Raw genomic sequence first — 22,450 nt, forward strand, 5'->3', positions numbered from 1 at the left:
GAAGAATGATCCGGATATGCATGGGCTCCTCAAGAATATGAAACAGGGTAAAGCCGCTGGTTTCACAGAGGATGAACACGGAACCCTATGGAATGGAAATCGGGTATGCGTTCCAGACGTCAGGGAACTTAAACAGTTGATACTTCAGGAAGCTCACGAAAGTCCCTATTCCATCCATCCTGGCAGCACGAAGATGTACTTGGACTTGAAAGAGAAATATTGGTGGGTTAGTATGAAGCGGGAAATTGCAGAGTTCATGGCCCTTTGTGATGTGTGCCAGCGTGTCAAAGCCGAGCACCAACGACCGGCCGGACTTCTCCAACCTCTACAAGTGTCAGAATGGAAATGGGATGAAATTGGGATGGATTTTATCACCGGACTTCCAAAAACCCAAGGCGGATATGATTCTATATGGGTAGTCGTGGATCGACTAACCAAGGTAGCACGGTTCATTCCCGTAAAGACCACCTATGGAGGGAACAAACTAGCTGAACTCTACTTCGCTAGGATCGTAAGTCTGCATGGCGTCCCCAAGAAAATTGTATCTGATCGGGGAAGCCAGTTCACCTCTCATTTCTGGAAGAAACTCCAAGAAGAGTTGGGAACCCGATTAAATTTCAGCACCGCGTACCACCCGCAGACAGATGGGCAGACCGAGCGTCTGAACTAGATCCTCAAAGATATGCTTCGCGCATGTGTCCTAGATTTTGGGAAGACATGGGATAAGAGTCTCCCCTACGCCGAGTTCTCCTATAATAACAGCTACCAAGCCAGCATACAGATGGCACCATATGAAGCGTTGTATGGCCGCAAATGCAGGACACCACAATTGCGGGACCAAGTTGGGGAAAGCCAAGTATTCGGGACCGATATCTTGAGAGAAGCTGAAGCGAAGGTCAGGACCATTCGGGAAAACCTAAAGGTGGCACAGTCTCGGCAGAAGAGTTATGCAGACAACCGACGCCGTGACCTGGAATTCGCAGTAGATGACTTTGTGTATCTCCGGGTAACGCCGTTGCGGGGTGTACACAGGTTTCAAGCGAAAGGGAAGCTCGCTCCTCGGTTCGTGGGTCCTTTCCGCATCATTGCTCGACGTGGAGAAGTTGCTTACCAATTGGAGCTGCCCGTTTCCTTTGGCAACGTGCATGATGTGTTCCATGTGTCGCAACTCAAGAAATGTCTTCGAGTGCCGACCGAGCAGGCCGACATAGAGCAGATTGAAGTTCGCGAAGACTTGACCTACGTGGAGATACCAGTGAAAATCCTGGACACCATGGAGCGCAGGACCAGGAACCGGGTAATCCGTTTTTGCAAGGCCCAATGGAGCAATCACGCCGAGGAAGAAGCTACCTGGGAGCGTGAAGACGAGCTGAAGGCAGCCCATCCAGATCTCTTCGCCAGTTCTTCCGAATCTCGGGGTCGAGATTCCGTTTAAGGGGGGTAGGTTTGTCGCGTCCCAAATCGACCTTAAAATACATCTTCTAAATTATGCCTAGAATAATTAAAATGCTTGTGAAAGCCTTCAAAAATTAAAATGTGCAAAGTTAAAAGTCAAATAGGGCTTGGAGGATTTTTGTATATTTCCTAAAAGCCTAAAATGTGTAAATAAATTTTAGTGAAATTTTCAGAGCACAAATAATAATTATTAAGAAATAAACAAAGTTAAAAAGGTTTTATAAAAAGAAAACCCTAAAAATCACCCTCTCCCCTCTAATGGGCCGAATTCGGCCCATCTCCCTCCTCCTCTCTCCTCTCCCCCGCGGCCCACTCGGCCCTCCCCGCGCGCGCGCCGCTGACGGGCGGGCCCGCCCGCCACCCTCGCTGACGGGTAGGACCCACCCGTCATCCCCTTCCTCCCGCCGCTCCCGCCGCCTCGCCCGCGCCTAGCGCCGCCGCCGCCGCGAATCCCGCCGCCTCCCGCCGTCCCCGCGCGAAATAAAGTGGGGGGAATTATTCCCCGGGATCCCCTCCCCCTTTCCCCCCATTTTTCCCTCCCTCTCTCCCTCGGATTTGTTTGGAAACCTCTCCCCTAACCTCGCCGGCGCCATTAATGGCGGCCGGGCCTCCCGTGCCCGTTTCCCCCTCCTCCGGCCGCCCTCTCTCACTCCCAACCCTATATAAACCCTCCCCGAGCTCCCCACCACCGTTTCCGCCACTCACCGCCCTCTCTCCTCGCCGGAATCGAGCTCGCGCCGTCGCTCTCTCTCTCTCCGCCGTCGCCGCCGAGCTCCGGTCCGCCGCCGTCGTCGCCCCGGACCACCTCCCACCTCGGTGCCGCCTCCTTCGGCTTCGCTGCATCCTCGCCGACCTCGTCCACCCCTCCGTTTCGCTCGCCGACCGCCGGAGCGCCGTCGACCCCGTCCACCCGAGCCGCGCCGCCGCCTTCCTCCGCTCCGGTTGCCGTTTCCGTCGTCGCCGTCGACCCGGGGTGAGCCATGGACCGCCGTTTCGTTTCCCCCTTTCCCTCCCCTCTCTCGGCCACCGCTCCGCCATGCCTATGGCCGCCGCCGGCGACCATAGGGGCGCGGGCGCGCCGCCTCCCGCCGGCCGCGCCGACGTGGCCGCCTCCGGGCGCGCCTAGCGGCTGCCGCGTGGGGCCCGGCCGTCAGCCGCCCGCGCCCTCGGGTGCGGCTGACGCATGGGGCCCACGGCGCCGGCCGGAGTGAGCCGGGTGCACCCGGTCCACCGTGGACCGTGAGGCTGCCGCGTGGGTCCCACTCCCGTGGGCCCGGTCCGCGCGCCCTCTCTCCCGGCTGACGCAATAAATATGTTTTTAAATTAAAATTTAAATGAAGAAATTCGTAAATATTCATTTAAAGAGCATATAAACTTCAAATGGCCATAACTTGGCCATTTGAACTCGGAATTGGACCGTTCAAGTCTCTAATTTTTCCTTAAGAAGTCAAGAACCCATTTTTGCACTTTGTTCCTGCTTGTTATATGGAGTTTATTAGAGTAAAAGTCCTTTTATTTTCCGTTGGTCGTGTAGACGCTGCAGCTTCGGAAGATCCGCTCTTCGTGGAGGTTGAAGCCGACGTTTGGGAAAGCGAGCAAGGCAAGTCACATCATCCTTGAACATATTGAATCCCAGTTTATAAAGTTATTTTGATTTAAATTATTGCATTACCGCCTTATTTAAATTCTCGCGTTATCACTGTTTTATCTAGCCATGCCTATTTACCTTTGTTATGACCTTATTGTTGTTATTGTTATTATTACCTTGTTCACCCTAGGATAAACAAAACCCCAACTAGTGGACATTTTATTCATGGTTCCACTAGTATGAATTTAGGTAGATGCTTCGCTGTTTAATAGGACAACATAGGGTGGTTTTATAACTCTAGACTTTGGGAATATTGATATCACCTGGACACCATGGAATGGTTGGATTATTGTGGAATTGGATTGACACCTCTCCCTCTATTCAAAACCCTCAAAATGGTTTTAGGCTGGGCTCGGGGTGCATGGTTTTGATGGTAGCACCTCGGCCATACAAGGACCGGTCTTCGGGCCTCTGTTGCAAAGCACTACCGTACTTCCACATGTCTAATGGGTAAGGCTTAGTTTGTGGCTCAGTCTGGTTATAAACAAAAGTACACGGATGGAGATGGACGAAGTCGGGGGTCGATGGACATCTCTAGGGCAAATGAAGGCTACACGAGCTGCGGCCCGGTAGTCGAGATGTCATGGCACAGGGCCGGTGTCCTGCTGCTAGGGGCTCAGTCCTGCCTACCTGTCCCGGGGGTTCCGGCCGTAGGTGGGTTGGGTCGGTACTCTTGTCTATGGCTAGGATGGGTTGGAAACTATGTCATGTCTTCCGTCCATATGCCGTGGTGGTATGTGGCACGTGGTTGCACGTGAGGAAGACGTGTCTTGTGGGTAAAGATGTACACCTCTGATCAGAGTAAAACCTATTCGAATAGCCGCGCCCTCGGTTATGGGCAAGCCTAGCAATGTACCCAAGTTAGTGTTTTTAATTCTTAAAACCGGCTTAATAACTAAAATGTGGAATGGTTGGCCTGGGTTGGCTTGGGACGAGCTGGGACCCAGGGTCGGGTTGCCAGTTCGGTCTGAATCATCGTAGGCCTTAGGTTAAGGCAGGTTCGTGTGGGTTCACTGCCTCGTTTAATAATATTAAATAGTTCTAGGATCATGTTTTAAATTAGCTTTGAGCAACTAAGGGTCTTTTAAATGCTGTTTATTGCAAAACCTAACCCCTATACTATAACTCCATTGTACTCCTTTGCATTTATGCTGCACTTGTGGGTGTGTCTTGTTGAGTACGGTGGTTGTACTCAGTCTTGCCCAATTTTTCCCAAACCCAGAAGAGGAGCCCCTGGATGATGAAGGCTTTGGTGTCTAGCTCGTGCCTGCCGTCAAGCACCTGTGGTCGTCGCCTTAGTCTTCGCTGTTTTCCGTTGTCTTTGAGTGTGCTGGGCCGTCGCTGCCCATGTAATAATTAACTATTTACGCTTCCGCTTATTAAACTCTGAATTGTATCAACTTCTGGTGTACCTTGCCTCCTGGGACAAGGAATAATACACGCACGTAAGGAACACCCGTTGGGCTATTTCCGGTCGTGACAGTTTTCCAGAGGCTTGCATGAACAACAAAGTATCATCTGCATATTGAACAATTGGGAAATTTTGATCACCAATGATAGGAATGGGGAGCTTAAAGATTCCTCTCTGATGCCCTTTGTTAACAATGGACTGTAAAATATCTGCGCCAATAGCAAACAACAAAGGAGATAGGGGGTCTCCTTGCCTCACTCCGCTCTTACAAGGGAAGAACTTTCCTGGGACTCCATTAAGAAGCACAGCTGTTGAAGCTGTACTGAACAAGGTCTAAACCCACTCAATCCATTTAGGAGGAAAGCCCATTGATGTCATAACTTGGAGCACCGCTGAATGTTCAATCATGTCAAAAGCTTTTTCAAAATCCAGCTTTAACAAAACAATTTCCCTCTTAGAATGTTTGCATTGATGCAAATATTCAAAAGCCCAACCCAAACAATCTTGAATTGTTTTAGTCTTGATAAACCCATACTGATTCTGATGGACCAACTGAACCATTTTGCCTTGCACTCTATTTGCCGTTGCCTTTGAAATGATTTTCACCGAGTTATTCATCAAAGAAATAGGTCTATAATCATGTGCAAATTGGGGGGAAGGCTTCTTTGGCACAAGAGTTATGAAAGAGTAATTTAGAGCATTCAGATTAGCTATACCAGCATGAAAATCTGCAAACAGTCTATAGAAATCCTGGGAAATAATTGGCCAACATTTTTTGAAGAAACATCCATTAAAACCATCCGGCCCAGGAGCCTTATCTGCTGGTAAATGGGCTATAATGCTATCAATCTCTTGAGAGGAGAAAGGCAGCACTAAGTCATCCAAATCATCCCTTTTATCAAATAGTTCAGACAAATTGAAAAACATAGAGGGGGACTCTAAAACACCCAACCTAGATCTGTATGCTTCAAGAACAATGGCAGCTTTACCTTCATGATCAGTGACTTCAACTCCATCAGTAGAAGTAATCTGTGTGATTGTGTTTTTCCTAAACCTCTCAGTGGCCATAGCATGGAAAAATTTGGTGTTTTCCCCACCAAATTGAGCCCAGTTTTGCCTGCATCTTTTCTTCCAGTAGGCATGCTTGTACTGAAGAAGAGTAACAACTTGTTTCTTAACAATATTTCTAAAAATGAGCTCCGGCACTGAAAGCAAACGACATTCTTCTACAATGTCCAAGAAGTGAATGACTTTGTGACAATTATCAATTAGCAAAGAGAGCTTTGAAAGCTGTTTACTCCAACATTTTAGATTTCTTCTGAGCTGTTTAAACTTGGGAGAAATAGCAAGAGCATTGTTATCATCATTCTGAACTGAATACCAGGCATTGACCACTTGCTGGAGAAAACCATCATGCTGCACCCAGAAATTTTCAAATCTGAAGACATTCGCTCTTGGGATGGAAGTCTGCACTTGAATCTTTAGTGGCACATGATCAGAGATATGCTTAGGCAGAGCCAAAGCCAGCGTGTTGGGGTATGTAATTGACCAATTTGGAGTGAAAGATCTCCCCTTCAAAGGAACTTCAATCAGTCCCAGATTACTAATGAGATCATTAAACAGGAAGATATCATTCATATCACCACCCGGCCTGTTTCTGTTTTGAATTGATCTATAAAAGTTGAAATCACCCAAAAAGATCCAGTTTACAGCAGAATCAATGTGAAGGTCATTCATCCAAGTAACAAACTCATCTCTTTGAGGCCCAGAGGATGGACAATAAACATTGACCAGGTGAAAAGAGTCAATATTGAGACTGGAAGAAAAATGCATGATAATAGAATGATCTGTTTGAGCCACTACATGGCCATTGAAATGAGCACTATTCCAGCCCACAAACAATCCCCCCGAGGCCCCCTGGAAGGGGCAAAAGCGAACTTGTCAAAGCATCTAGGGCAAAACTTTTTGACATAAGCCATATCAAAGACCTCTCTCTTAGTTTCCTAAAGACAAAAAAGAGAACAAGCGCTTTCCTCCACTTTATGTCTAATAGCATTCCACTTTGCGTTAGAGTTGATACCTCTAACATTCCAACACAGAAAATTCCAGCTTCTATGCAATCCATTCATTTAAAACAACGAATAAAAGATAGAGAAGTGGTAAATAACTAGTATATACCACAAACACAATCAAACAGGTGCAACCCCATGTCCAAGGGACAAATCTAGGCCAGTGTATTATTACAATCCATAAGATTCTGGTCGCAACCAGATAAAGGACATGAAAAGTTTTCCCTATCATGGCAACTGGGTAGAAGTAGCAGCAGATCCACTCCCTAGCCCAGCCGGAGTGGTCAGAACTTGAGCAGAAACTTCATTTTCCTTCAGCCCACAAAGATTAGTGCCCATAGTCTGCAACATCTGGATAGATCATTCAATAGGAGGGCTCTTAGAGTCACTATTGTCATCAGTCTCAAAGAACTCAGGAGGTAAAGGGTGGAGGGAGGAGATTATACCACTTTGTTCTGCCAAAAGCTTAAGCCTTTTAGCACTTTTCCCCCTGGGTTTACCAACCCCCTGCTTGGGATCAGGAGACATGTAACCCCCTGTGAGCTTATTGATTATGGAGCTTCTCCTACGATCAGTGTCCATAATTGCCACAGTTTTAGCTTTAGTCTTTCTGGATTTCTTCAAAGATGGCAGGCAGGAAGAGGCACTTTCATGGAATGGATCCTGAGGTAAAACTTGTTGTTCAGGGAGCACACAGGATATGGGCTCAACCATTTCAGCATCTTCAAACATATGCGCCTCATTCATATACTCATGTCCCAAATCTCCCTCAGCCTGTTCAACCTCAGTTTCATTCCCAGCCACCAGCAGAACAGCTGCTAAGAGGGCAAACTGAATAATATGGGTAATAGGCAAAGAGTAGGAAATAATTTGAAGCTCTTGGGATGGACCCACTGCCCTTGACCACTGAGGAGAAAGAGGCAACAGACTGAAAGCACTTGTAACTTGAGGTTTTGGCGCGTAATCTTCCCAGCTTGACAGAGCAGCATTCAGAGCGTTTAACATCTTCCAAAAAAACAGATTAACTAGAAAGCGAGGCTGCATGAGTTGCTCAAGAGTAATTGAGCCCTGAGACTGCAGCATAACATTTAGATTTCCAGCCACCAAAGAGACAGCACTAAGAGGCTGAGAATTTTGCTGAACAGCTGGAGCATCCTCTTCCATATTATCCCCAAAAGCATCCACTTGTAGTGCCGGCAGCTGCACCGGATCAGGGATGGGAATATGATTCACTGGAGGTAAATCCTCATCCCCAGGCATAACATCAGGTAGTTCTCCATGGCATAGAAAGACTGAGACCGTCCAAGATCTTCCAACACCTCCGAAAGCAGTGGCCCTTTTAATAACAATTCTTCTAGGGACCTCCAGAGTGGAAGAGTACAAAGCTTTTACCATTAATCTTCCCCTTACATTATCATCTAACTGAACTTTGATCACTTTCCCAAACAGAGAGACAGCTTTGTCAATAATAGCAGGAGTTTTGAAATCCAATGGGAAATCCAAAAACATTGTCCATCCCTCTTAAGTGAAAGGGGAGTTGCGACAACTGGAAGTAAGGTCATGAGGAACAAAGCGAAGCATAAACTGATTATCCACTTCATAAGGACCCCCAGCTATTAGAGTATCTCTAAGCAGAGCAGAAGCTACACGAACATACATGAACTCAATAGGGTGATGGCTAGCTTCTAACACATGATAGCCCAGCACATTCTGAACATAGTTAATCACCAAATGTCTGAAACCCTCATATTGCTCAGGAGTTGGTGGAGGTTCAATGCAAGCGACAGCCATACCTTCATTGCGCTTAGGGGGATCTTCCTGGAGGCAAAGATCAGCACGCTCAAGCTGATGATCCCAGGGCTCAAGGAGCTGCAGCGTCGGAGGGAGAAAAAATGCAGGATCAGGGTTCACCACCGCCATTGGAGCACTCGGCGAAGAGGTCAAGAGCAAAAGAGGGGCAGACTGCAACTGTTGAGAGGAAGAGGAAGGGCTTCCTTGATTTTTGAAGCAAATTATTTCTTTCCCTAAAACTGCCCTTTCCACAATAGACTTCTTAGCCTCAGGCATAGAATCCTTTTTGGGCCTCCAAACTTGGGCCTTCTTTTTATTCCAGCAGGCTAAAGCCCGGTGATCCAATTTGTGACAGGAAGCACATCTGACCCTATTAACACATTCAAATTCCCGATGGCCATGCATCAAGCAACGATCACAAAAAGGAGGGATCATAAGGCGTTTCACAATTGCCATATCCTGATTAGCCGCCTTGAGAGGCGGATCACTACCCCCCTGATCACGGGCCGGAGCTTTGCCGGCGGCAATCTCCGGAAATCGAAGACGATCAAAGACTGATTTAACAAGAACAACATTCAAGGACTCAGTATTGGAAATCGGACCCTTTGAAGAACCAGCTGTAGGGCGCTTGAAATTGCTAGACTTATTAACAGCTGAAACCTTTGGAGGATTAATCAACTTAGCAGCAGAAACTTTAGAAAGATTAAGCAACTTGGAAGAAGAAAATTTAGGAGGATTAATCGGCTTAACAGCAATAACAGTCTTAATATAACTTTTTCGAGAATGGCTATGAACAGAATCAAACTTCTTAGATTTCCTGGAGACTAGGGTCCATTCCGAATTCTGTTCAGCGCACCAGAGCATCCATTCTTTCTGCCAATTAGGGCCACCATCTCTCCAAAGATGGAACCGGGCATGAAAATCTTTGCAAATAAAAGAACAAAGATTATAGATCCAAATACCCACGGCCTTAGAGCAAACCAAAAATGAGCAACTCCGGTCCTTTTGATGACAATCAAATAGATCACCCGGAGAACCCCCGATACAAGCTCTTAGGGCAATCCCAACAGATGAAGAGCACAATTGAAAAGAAGCCCGAGGAAAATCGACCACAAGCCGAAAAGGCCAACGGGAGAAGAAACGAGAGAAATGCACAGGAGAAGAGAACCTGGAGAAGACTTCATCGCGAATCCGATCACCAGGGGAGAAGTCCCATCCCCCTGGAGGAGACGGCGTAACAATGGTCGAAATCAGAGGACTCCATGGATCACCTTAGGAATCGCCCGCACAAACCAGAGCTCCATCAGGAAATTCACTACACTTATTTGCCTTTCTTCTACTTTTATTGTAGGCTATTACCTATCGATGATATTGAGATTGACAGCTTTGAGGCCGAGGGTGTATTTTGCATAAATTGATCGTCTTTTATTTTTTGTTGATGTTCTCCTTCGCAGTTTATTTTCATCCTATATTTTGGTAAGCACTTTTACTTGCTACTCCATGATTTTTTGTGTCAATAGTTATCTATAAATGAAAAAATACCATTATTTAGAGTAATTGCCGCCATCTATATAGTAAAGTAGGGCACCACCCTCAATATGGTTCTAGCTCCGCCACTGTCGATATGCAACTACCACCATATGCACATCATTTGCCGCCCCAATCTAAAATCATCATTGTCAGTTTTCTTTTTTCACAAATAACAGAGGCAACCCCTCTTAACAATATTTCCAAATATCCCGAGTTTAAAGAGTAAATACCATGTAGTTGTAACCATCATAAATTTTCTAAGCATGGCTAAGCAAGTAGCTTTAGTATTAGCTCGAATATACCCACATTGGTGCTTAGACAACACCACAACCCATCCTAGGTGTATCAACAGCAAGGATAATCAATAAGTCAAGGTAGACAATGCAACAAGACGGAGTCGTTCTACCATAACCCAAGTTTAAAACATCTCATGCAATTTATAAATAACAAAGCATTTGCAACATATAGGATTCAACATGATCGAAGGAGGAATTGAATAGGGCTTGCCTTGATTTGTTGTCACATAATACTTCTCTGGTCCTGCTCACATCACGAACGAATCCACAAATACACCATCTATTCAATTTTAAACGTAATCCAAATGAACACCAAATGAACACCAAAAAAAAATATGTGCAAACATGCATGATACTGGTTCAGTAGATAGAACATGATTTTAGATGAATTTAGGTGAAAGAATTTTAATTTTCGATAAAGCATGTGAGAGATAATAACGGTCAAAATTTTATATGCGGTCAACGACGTAACTAATACTTCTCTCTTTAAACTGGAATTGCACACACTAGTTTTGCAAAATTTGACCTTGTATCATTAAGGACAATATTATTATAGACCTAGCAAAATTTGGTTCACTCGAAAATGAATTAAGATGAATTAGTTATGCATTTTTGAAGTTTGCCTATTTTTTTCATTTTTCCAAATTTCCCTTTTGAATTTACTTTTGCATCTCGAACCCTGAGTTTTTATTTATATTACAAAGAGGTCATGTCTTCTTCTCCAAACGAGCAGGGACAGAGCAGAGACATGGCTGAGCTCGATCTCGAGCTCGCCTGCGTCAAACGGCGGACCGAATGGGAACGGGGTTAAAAGAGAAAATGCAGATAAGATCTTTTTGATTCCGCTTCTCTATTCATCCCAGCCGGTGGTGGCCGGAAATGGTAGGGAACTCGTCGGCAGCTAGGCTACTCACGGACTGCACATGTATGTGGCAATGCGTTCGCGATTCGAGCAAATAGAGACATGCAAGAGCACCCTGATGCTCACAGGAAGCTTACCAAGAGGTCGGCCAAGGGTGGACGAGCTCCGGAGAGGTTGGGCAGCGAGGGTGGCGGTGGAGTAGACCGGCGACTCAGCGATGGCTGGATCTATAGCATGCATGTCGGAATCATTACATGCAACATGTACAACACCATCCCAGGTTGCTACTACGCGAGAAATCGACCAATGGCTCACCGGTTGGATGGGAATCGACGACGGAGGCACTAGGTCGGAGTCAGACAAGACGGTGGTCGATCTCCCTCCTCGATGCACCATTCTTAGGGATTCTTGGGGCGTTTCGGAGAGGATGATGAGGCGAAGCTAGTGGTGCAGCAGCTCATCCGGATTTGCCTAGAGGCGGCGGGAACGGCGACGCGATCCAGCGGCTGTGCTCTGAGCCTGCGTGAAAAACGGCAACACCGAGATGACGCAGCGATGTTCGGTCGGTTCCTTGTTGTGTATGATGGGGAAAACGGAGTCAGTAAGGCGCAGGGAGAAGGGTGACGTGCTTGGTTTGGAGGGAAACCCACCAAGACAACGATGGCAACGCCGTGTGCTCGCCAGTGCCGAGAATGACCCTCGCATTCTGGACGATCCAGAGGTGTTCCCTCCCTAGGCTTGACTGGAACGCAATGAGGCGAGCTAGGGGAAGACATTGGCGCGGTGGTAGACTTATGGGAGGAGGTTTGGTTGATGCCTACGTTTCGAGTTCACGAGATGGATTATGTCTTGCGTCCTCAAGCCATGCGGCGATGGAACGGGATGGCTGGGTGGTGCCGTTGTGTCAGCAAGGTTCAGTGGCTTTCCAGAGAAGGTTTGATGGCAATAGATCGTGTCGGGGTGGATGGATTTGGTCAGAACGTCTTCGCCGACGGGAGGCGCAGCCGTACCCATGTTCTTGTGATGCTGTGTGGCACGAGGGGTTGGGCTGGCGGCTGTGGACTGGTCCAGGGTGGAAAGGGTGCGAGGTTGAGTCGAGAACGCATGGTGGAACCAGGTCTTGGACAAATTGAAGTCCGGGGCACTCGTTCTCTTCTTTGTAAGACATAGCACGCCACGTGTTCGACGAATTGCCCAAGAGGGCAGAGTGTGGAGAAGAGGAAAGGGGATAGGTTGGTCGTCCCCTGGGGCTTTACTATGAATGACAAGTGGGGTCAGTGCTTCCAGGGCCCACGAACAGAGGAAGGGTGGGTAGATAGGCCAGTGAACACAAGATTTAGTCAAATTCCAGGATTTTTCCCTCTCCCACTCTTTGAAAATCGATTTGACCAAGATACTTAAGGGTAAACATTATGGTGATTTTTGTGGAGGTAGGCTGTCGTACATAGATTCCATTTTTCAAGATGCCACTCCAAATTTCGAAATGGTTTGCTCCCAGAAATTCAAACAAAAGGGCTCTTGCTGAAGGTTTATTGAATTTTTAAAGGGAATAAACTGACTGAATAAATTCTGGAAAATTTATATTACATCATGATAAATAAACTAGTATTTTAATAAATTATATAATGTATATGCTTCTGTTCAATTTGTTTACCATCTTAGGGATGTATCGGTTTAGCCGATGATGAATTTGAATTAATTTAAATTTGATGGGTTTATTTGGGCTATCAATTTAACTGAGAGCTATCTATGATGCTTAGTATTTGTGTTGAGCTTACTGGAACTTTTAGACACACAGATTAGTCAGGACAATTCCATAGTTCGTTGTAAAGCATATGAGTGCAATTATGGATGCATATAAAATCCAAAAACAAGCCAAAGTAAACATGCGACACATAGGGGCACACTCTATTCCTTAGCAGTCAGCACAATAGATTACACCTCGAAATACTTGGATTTCGCGGCACTAAGATCTAGGCAGGCCGTGCTAGCTCGCGCTTAATTAGTTCGCTCAATTTGCCTTAACGCGCAGCCTACACTTCAACATACTAGCTTTACATGGTTCAAAAATTTGCAAGCCATTTCATAGGATTTATTTATTGTACCCAGGTTCAATAACTTAAATTTTATTTGTTGTCTCTTATTTCTTGTGTGGGTAGGATTTAATTAGTCACGCCAACTCTTTAGGTTTTGTTGATGATATTTAAAAGTGTCATGGTATTCTCTCTAGATTAAACACTCCTTATATTTGACCTTAATTATCATTCAGACATTTAATATAAAAAAACATCTTCTATTATATTTTATTCTCAAGCATACGTGCTCGTATGCTCTATTGTCTCTATGTGACCGTGTCTGATTTATTACTTCCTCACATCTTGATTTTCTTTTCTTTGCCAAAAATGCACAAGAAGGAACAACTCTAGAAGTTTTTTTTTAACGATTTCAAAATAATTGATTTTCATATTTTTAATTTCTTGGTATGTCACATGAATTGTTAGCATAGTACTCTCTTATCATATCTTCTCTTGGGATAAAATAAATACAATACCTTAGAATACTCCCTAGTGAAATGCTACAATAGTATATCCGTGCGCTTGCGGATCACATCTGTAACCATAATATACCAGGATTATTTCTAGTGCTATTGCTGGGAATTATATTTCCAGTAGTGTCGCTAAGAAATACCAACACACACTATGGGAATTTACATTAATACTTAGACATTGATTATTTCTAAGGTTAATGATTATATACCACCATGGTATTAATTAAACTAAAACAAGATAAATGGTGCACTGTGGGTGCACAGTTTTGTTAGACGCACCCATGGCAATTAAGAAACTCTGGAAGAATTACCGTGCTTAGCACAAGCCATTATGGGCAACTGTTGGGCTTGTAGTGTAGCTTTTCCTAGCCGACGTACCCGAGCAAGGGTGGGCATGATGGAGTAGGACGAGTCCTGCGATGACCTCTGATGCTTCTGGATTCACCTAGGCACGAGAGGGGGCTGCCCGACTTGGCTAAAAGGAGGGGGCGAAACCTGAGGTGTGGTGTGATTGGTTAGGAAGGGTTATGCGATGGGTCCTGTCACAGTTTCTTTCCGATATGTCATGGTGGCATGTCGGCGCATGGCAACATGTTATGAGATTGTGTCTTGTGGGTACATTTGTACACCTCTGATTAGAGTAAAACTATTCGAATAGCCGTGCCCGCAGTTATGAGCGATCAACCAGATTCACCGTGATTAGCCTCATATTAAAAATATGGCTCAATGAAACTGGTTTAGTTCAGGTAGTTTGGTTGGGGCTGTTGCAACGTGGTGTAGCGTTAGACGGTGATGTTTAATATTGTTTAATTTAATTTAACTGTTTTACTGGTTTCAACTCATGATTTTAAATACTAGCTTTGATCAAATAACCTTTAGCTTCCTTTGGAATTATCCCGCTTGATACATTCTCTTGGTATGACTTGTTGAGTATAGTGGGTAGAACTTAGTCTTGCTTTCTTTTCCCCCAACCCTCAGAGGCATAGCATTATTCGGATAGCATAGCATTATTCGGATGGAGACTATTCAGAGGAGTAGGCTTGTTGCTGTTGATGAACCCTGAGTTCCACTTAAAACTCAAGGCTGTTGTTGGCCCGATCTTTCGGTAAGTTGAGATAACTATGATTTGGGAGAAACGCTGACGATCCAACTACAACCGTACAAGACGTTGCATTGCGCCTTAACGATCGATACAACTATCTGTGGGTTGTAGATCCTGCCGGTGCAAATCAACCCTATTCCTGCAAGCAAATCGAAGAAACAAGCAAGAACAAGATAAAAGCAATCTAATATTGCAAATAGGAATTGAATAAATGATAAGTTGGGGTTCCGAAGAACAAGCAGACGGGCGGTCTAGCCGACACGCGCGCTGTAAGCAAGTAGCAATGGCTAAACTTTAATCTAACAAAACCCAAGAAATCTTGAAGGGGTATCTAGCTACTTATAGGGGTGGGAGAATGACCAAGAGGGTCCTAGGGTCGTGCTCCACCAGATTGGGATGCACCCCTCATGGGCCCCACATGGGCCGGGTACCAAACGAAGTTACAAGCCCATCGGCCCAATATAGGTGACGCAACACCTTGTTTTTGTGAATGCGGCCAAACGAGATGGAATTCGAAGATGACGCTGGATCCGTTGGAAAAAGGACTCCAAGATCTTTCAATGAAGTACACACTGACCAAAAGCGAAGGCTGTATGCAGATTTGGCTGCCGTTTGAAGTCAGCGGTGTAGTAGGTTGCCGAATCGGATTCCAGCACTTGAAGGACTTGATCTTGATATCTTCTTGTCCATTCATGATGTGAGCAACAATTGTATCCGTAGTAGCCATGGTCACATCATTTGTCGTCAAGGATGCCCGTGGAATGGAATCGCTATGCTACGAGAGCTTTGTTATCTAGTTAGCTCATTTTATAATTTCCGCTGCATATGTAAGACTATTATTTTTGTAAGACATAAATCTGTGTCTCAACTTTGTCAGTTGTGTACCCTAGCTTGTCCTGAAGAAGGGATTTAGGCCTTGTTTGATTCAGTTTAGGATTATTATAATCTGGATTATTAGAAGTAAGCTAAAACAAACAGATAGCTTATTGTGATAGCTTAGTGCTTTTTTAGATTATTGGGTGGCTAACAGCTAATAAAAAACTAACAATCCAGAGAAACAAATAGCAAACAACTTATTCTATGTCGGCTTATTATAATCCAGCTATAATCTAGCTCAATAATCTAAATTACAATAATCTTAAGCTGAAACTGATGAGGACATCCTCCACTATTACCCACTGGCAAAGACGCAAAAGTCGGGCGACGACTATGTGAGCCTCTGAATAATCCCACCTTACTTAGCTTAGGAGGAGGAAGACGCCTTAAAAGGGAGAGCCACCCTTCCTCTATCGGACTAGTCTTTTAGGGTGATTGGGCCTTTCCCCGAGTGGGTGTGCCTATGAACTGTTGGGGTCTGGGCAACCTTAATTTGTTGGGCCTCGGCCAACCCCACCTAGGCCGTATTGTTATCATTTGGTATCAGAGCGGGGCCCTTGTTAAGGGGGTGAGAATGATGAGGACATCCTCCACTATATACCCACTGGCAAAGACGCAAAAGTTGGGCGGCGACCGTGTGAGCCTCTGAATAATCCCATCTTGCTTAGCTTGGGAGGAGGAAGCCACCTTAAAAGAGAGAGCCACCCTGCTTAGCTTGGGAGGAGGAAGCCACCTTAAAAGGGAGAGCCACCCTTCCCCTATCCAACTAGTCTTTTAGGGTGATTGGGCCTTTCCCCGAATGGGTGTGCCTATGAACTGTTGGGGTCCGGGCAACCTTAATTTGTTGGGCCTTCGACAACCCCACCTGGACCGGATTGTTATCAAAAACAAACAGAGCCTTAATTACACATTCTGTTTGGAATTCTGGTTCGGATATGATTCAATAAGGGGTAAACCCTTGTCGGCTTGTCTGTGGTTTAGGTAGCTAAGTTTCCACGAATTTCTAGGTATTTGGCCAGTCGGCTATGTGTCTTTAATTGGTTATAATCTAAAGCTTTATTATTTGTATGCTCTTTTATTTATATATTGCAATGTTTGAGATGAAAGTGCGACTGTCCTTATCCTAGGAACTAGTCTAACACCAGTATGAATTCTGAGCTTTCCTAGTCTAACATGAGCATGAATTCTGAGCAATTAAAATGTTGTAGAGGTCTAGCAAATTGATGTGTTTCAAAAACCCTAAACCCTAGCTGACAGTTTCAAAAGCTTATACAGTTCACCGTAATCACAGAACCGAATGCTACCACTGCACATGCCGTGTAACAAGAAAAAATAGGGTACGAGCAGGTGAGCATTGATGAATCACGTTTGACTCTTTATTAAGCTTTCTTTATTTGAAGCGCCATGTACATACTTTGCCATGCAAACAGTTATCTTGAGAGTTAAAGCAAGCTATAGACACATCCGCAAACTACAAATGTGCGACCGATAATATGCGAAGAAATCTGCAGCAAACTGTAAGTGTAAAACAATATGGCAAGGCGTTGCCGGCCGTCTCAAGTGCAAACAGATGGCTACACTTGACCGTTCCATCCAGGTAACAAAATACATAATATAAATCTCTTCGACAGACATCAAAGCCACACGCTAAGAACATAGAGACTGAAAGGCACGCTAACAAATAAAATTCTAAAACCCACGTAGACCTAAGTAGGGCAGGCCTACATGGTCAACCGCCACATAACCTTACCTCACAGTGACTATATCATCAATCTTCAGTATCATTCTAACACACTCGCAAGCCAGTGTGATGGCGCTTGTGCTCACCAGCAAAGGTTGCACAACGTTCTCCTCCAGGATGTTTGTAATCTGACCCTTCCTCACATTGATGCCTGCATTCTTCTCACCCTTGGCATGACGATTCCGAAGCTCAGTCACAATAGAAATAGGATTGAGCCCTGCATTCTCTGCTAATGTGTAAGGAATGACCTCAAGTGCCTCAGCAAACTCCTTGATGCAGTAACTCTCCATCCCTTGGAGCTCCTTTGCCCAAGCAGCAAGCTGCATTGACATCTCTATTTCTGGTGCACCACCACCAGCAATCAAAAACCTCTTGTTCACCAAGCACCTGAAGCGTGAATACGGAAATGTGAATTGAGATGAAGACATTGAAAAAATCAACCCTTACAAGCCCAAGTTACTTTCAATCACACTGGTACAAAATGGCATAAGTACTTAAGCACATGATAATAGCCATTTTAGAGTTAAGAGTGTAATTATGCCCATATGGCACATAAATGGTGTTGCTAGAACTTAAAGCTGATGATATGCTTAGCCCATAAGGCACCAAAAACAAGATCAAACCACTGAGTTTAGCCAAATAAACCCTAAAAGAACCTCTCACCTAGATAAGGGCTGGTTGTACAGTCCTGCACATAACTCTGCTAATAGCAGATCTAACCAATCTAGCACTTTGATGACTATCATGAAACCAGCAAAATTGTGTAGTTCTTATTGTCCATTGTATGCCATAAATGTCAACTAGCCATCAGGTAATCTGAGAAACATCAATAGTATGCACAAATGACATTACACCACTCAGGCACAAAAACCATCCACATCTAGTAGGAGGCTTTGTATTTTCATCAATTGTTTGGGACCTACTCCACTCGCCAAGTTGAGACCAAAAAAGATTACCTTAACCAGTTCACACGTTGTAATTCATTAATGAGTCCAGACACCAATCTAAAATGCAGGCAAGAACAAATACCAAGTAACCCATTGCAACCCACATCGGTAGAGCTACTAAGTAGCTCTCCAAGCAAAACTAGAAGATATATAATAGAATACCCAGACCAATCTCCAATCATTTTTTAAGTAATACAAAAATAGAAATGGGAACTATACTATTTTACGTACAACAGGTTTATTGTTAGTAGATAATAAAACAAGTTAACAACAGTTATCAACAAAACTGATACATAAGATTTAGGCACACACCCCTGTTATCATCATTCAGATTTTTTTCTCTAGCAGTTATCTGCAGTACCAAAAAAGGAAATCATATAACCTTATTCCAGCATATTCATGTAAGACAAATAATCATTTCAAGCATTTATTAATAGCTAAATGTCAAACTGAACTATTACATGTTCCCCTGAGCTAAGTTCGTTCAAAATTATGGAGAATGTGGATGTAACTTAAGAGTGCAAACTGTTGTGATGATTGACAAAAAGAACTACAGCTATCTGTTGTCTATGGAGTACACATTAGTAGCTTATTGTGTTCTGTTAATATTAGTAAAATCATTAAGTTACCCACCAAATTAGAATTAATATATAAAAAGGAAGAATAGTTGCGAATCTGTTGGAAAATTGTCAATTCTACTAGGTGGTGTATAAACAATTACACAAATGCTTGTAAGATCAATAAAATACTAAACAGTCCTCATGAGTGGTAGGGAGATTGGGGGCTTTCCTCGATGCATTGGTTCTCACTGACACAGGTTGAAATCATTTTCTAGAGAGTAATGACACTATATTATGTTCTTTCAATTTTGTTAGAGGTCAGAAAATCTACTAGGTTGCTCCATTGCAATTGCAAACAAATGGAATGTAGTCCCAAAGAAATATAAATATTCATAAAGTATCACAATAATTAAAGAACACAATAGAGTTTAAGCAAGGGATATTATAAAACAAATGCATATATTTACTAATAAATTATCATTAGATTAAGATAGGTTCATAGAATGGATAATTGATGATATCATAAGAGAGTCAAGTCAGGTCACCAGATAATATTTTAAAAGGTGCTCACATGCAAAACAGATAGCAAGATGGAATTACTGAAAAATATAATTTGTAGCAGCAGTTACAAAATTATGGCAGTCATAGAGATGCTAATTCTGAAAGAAAATATTACATAGGATGTTCACTGGCATCAATAAAAACAAACATGCGCCTGAAGATAGTCTTTACAAAAAATACTAACTTAAAAAACATATATAAGTTTATTCCTCAAAATATAGAGGGTATATGGTTAAATGTCATAATTTGCTACAATAGTATTTGATTTCCTGCAAAACTACACACTTTCCCAACAGCCATGCCCCATATGATGAAAAATATTTACAAATTATTGCCACAGCTGTGGCAAATGATTCTTTCTGCCACACTTTTGGCACAGCATTGTTGTTAAAATGCCACAAGAGAAGAGATGAGCAGTTATAAAGTGCATTGTAGAAGATGAGCAATCATAAAGTGAATGGTAAACATTCAGCACTGACTGGACAACCTAAGACCCTGGCCTTGAGATTCATCAAACACAATTAAAACACTCTTACAACTACTAGTGAGTAGTCCTCTAGCACACTTGACAGGCTTTGAACAATCCTTTCTCCAAACATGCCTAATGCAGCATATATAGGAGATAAGGAAAATCACCTATTTTTATAGCCAATTGTTGCAACTGTGTACAAGTAACATGGCAAGAGTAAATCACCTCCAGCGATGTGGTTTATCCAAACCCATTGCCTTGTTTCTATAACTGGCAGCAAACTTACTGAGCATATTAAAATACCATTACCATGTAATAGATGTTTATTGCAGTGACAATTTGACATAAATTGACTGTAAAGTCTACGAGGGACAAAAGTCTATACCACAAACCACAGACATGGAAAATAGTTGCCAATTGACCCATTAAAATTTAAGTTTGTAACAGTGAATACAACAACAGATGTCTAAAATTTATTGTTTCAACGCTATGTAAGTTGCATTCAATCTATATTCATTGGCAAGCCTGTGTTCTCTATCTAACTCATAACAAATGTATACAATTAATCAGGCCAGTGCTATAAAATAATGAAAGTAGATGCATAATGTATTACTTTCTGAAATAATAACTAATACTAGAGAAAAAAGTTGTTGCTTCAAAATGTGCATATATAGATGGTAAAAACAAATGATACTCCTGCATGGGGAATGTTATGAAACAAAGTAATAAAAGATTTGGAGCATGATCTTAGTGGACCAGAACCAAAAAAAAAACATATTTGCTTTGATTCCAATGCAATTATAAATACTGGTCATGCCCTACCCTATATATGTGCATTATCTGCCATTAAGACATTGCCCGCTCACCGTATTCAAAAAGACCTCGGGAGAAGTTGACTACAACCAAGAAAATTGTACGCATACAACATTTCAATCATTATTCGAGCGAAGTATTACCTGATGACACAAAGGGCATCATGAAGACTGCGCTCAGCTTCATCAATTACTAACTGGTTGGACCCCCGGACAAGCACAGTAGCTGTCCTTCCCATATCCTTAATGCCCATGATCTTGACAATCTTGCTCTCCCCAACAGAAACTTCCTCAACAAGATCTGCATAACCAAGCTTGTCCTCACGGAAATGTTCGATGTTAGCAATTGGCAGGCAGTTCAGGGTCTTGGTGATGAACTCAATCTCATCCCTCTCCACATCCTTCACAACCAGGATCTTAGCCTTTGCAAGATAATGAAGTGACAAATCAGTAACTGCATCACGCAAGATGCTTTTCTGAATGAGCAGAACATTGCATCCAGAAGCCTTGATCTTCTTCACCATCCCAAGAATGTAATTGCGCTCCTCACGGAGGATGCGATCCATCTGCGCGTAATCTGATACGATGACACTCTGCTCGATGTCTGTCTTGGGAGGTGAAACTTGGAACTGTATGACAGCAATCTTAGCATTCTCGACCCGAGTTGGTCCTCCAGCAGCATGGCTAGCCTTCTTATCGAAGATGAGGCCGCGAATGAGCTCAGTGTCGTCAACGGTGCCACCAAGCTTCTTAACGACGCGGATATCTCGGAGGTCGAGGAGGTCCGGGTGAGCGGGATCAACAACGGAGAGGGCGGCATCGACAGCGAGGGGGGAGAGAAGGCTGGAGTACTGGGAAACGACCTTAGAGTTGAGTGCTGTGGATGCGGACTTGACGAGGGAGTCGCGGTCAGAGAGCTCGATGGGGATGGCCATGGCGTGGAGAACCTCAACGGCGCGCGTGGCGAGCCGGTGGAGAGCGTCAGCTGCCGCGGTAGGGTGGGCACCAGCAGAGAGTAGGGATTGAGCACGGCGGAGCAGAGATCCGGCGAGGACAACGACGGTAGTGGTACCGTCGCCGGCGGCGGCGTCCTGGGAGCGGGAGAGCTCGGCGAGCATGCGGGCGGCGGGCTGGAGGAGGGACATGCGGGAGAGGATGGTGGCGCCGTCGTTGGTGATGATGACCTCCTGCTCGCCGGAGGAGATCATCTTGTCCATGCCACGGGGGCCGAGGGAGGTGCGCACGGCGTCGGCGACGGCGCGCGCGGCGGCTATGTTAAGGCCGCGGACGTCATCCCGGCGCTTGGTGTCGGTGTAGGTCTCAGTCTTGCGGGACTGAGCGGGGGAGGCGGCGACTGCGGTGGCCATGGCGGCGGATCGAGATGGGGCGGGGCCTGGCGGCGGAGCTCTGGGAGGAGCAACAATTTCCCTTAGGGTTAAATTAGGGCTTTGTGCTCTTCAGATGGGCGGCGGCGGTTAGGGTTATACGCGCTTGATGGGCCTCAGCCATCACAGATCAACAAATGAAGCTGATCTATATAGGAATAAGTTCAATTTATCTCCCATATGTTGAAGCCGAGTTTAAATTTCATCCTCGAACCGCAATACATATATTACACACTCAACTTGCAAACCGGTGTAATCGAGGTTCCAAGCAGTATAATACCCGGGTTTTGGCTCACGTGGCGAGTGGGACCCACGTAGACACCAATATATTCAAAATTAATATTTTGATATTTTTTAACTTCTTCGATCCAGTGAAAAACATCGCAC

General features: G+C 44.4%; 1 protein-coding gene across 1 annotated transcript; it reads right to left on the minus strand.

Annotated features, from left to right (window-relative positions):
• Positions 1-17,084: 17,084 nt before the first annotated feature.
• Positions 17,085-22,125, minus strand: LOC127762316 (T-complex protein 1 subunit delta). Its single transcript, XM_052286791.1, has 2 exons — positions 20,823-22,125; positions 17,085-17,716 (listed from the first exon to the last, which is right to left on the minus strand). Exons 1-2 carry the CDS (start codon positions 22,043-22,045, stop codon positions 17,335-17,337), a joined length of 1,605 nt encoding a protein of 534 aa, XP_052142751.1. The 5' UTR covers positions 22,046-22,125; the 3' UTR covers positions 17,085-17,334.
• Between the last annotated feature and the right edge of the window lie 325 nt (positions 22,126-22,450).

This window comes from Oryza glaberrima, chromosome 2 (genome assembly GCF_000147395.1).
Source record: "Oryza glaberrima chromosome 2, OglaRS2, whole genome shotgun sequence".
NCBI classification, from domain to species: Eukaryota; Viridiplantae; Streptophyta; class Magnoliopsida; order Poales; family Poaceae; genus Oryza; species Oryza glaberrima.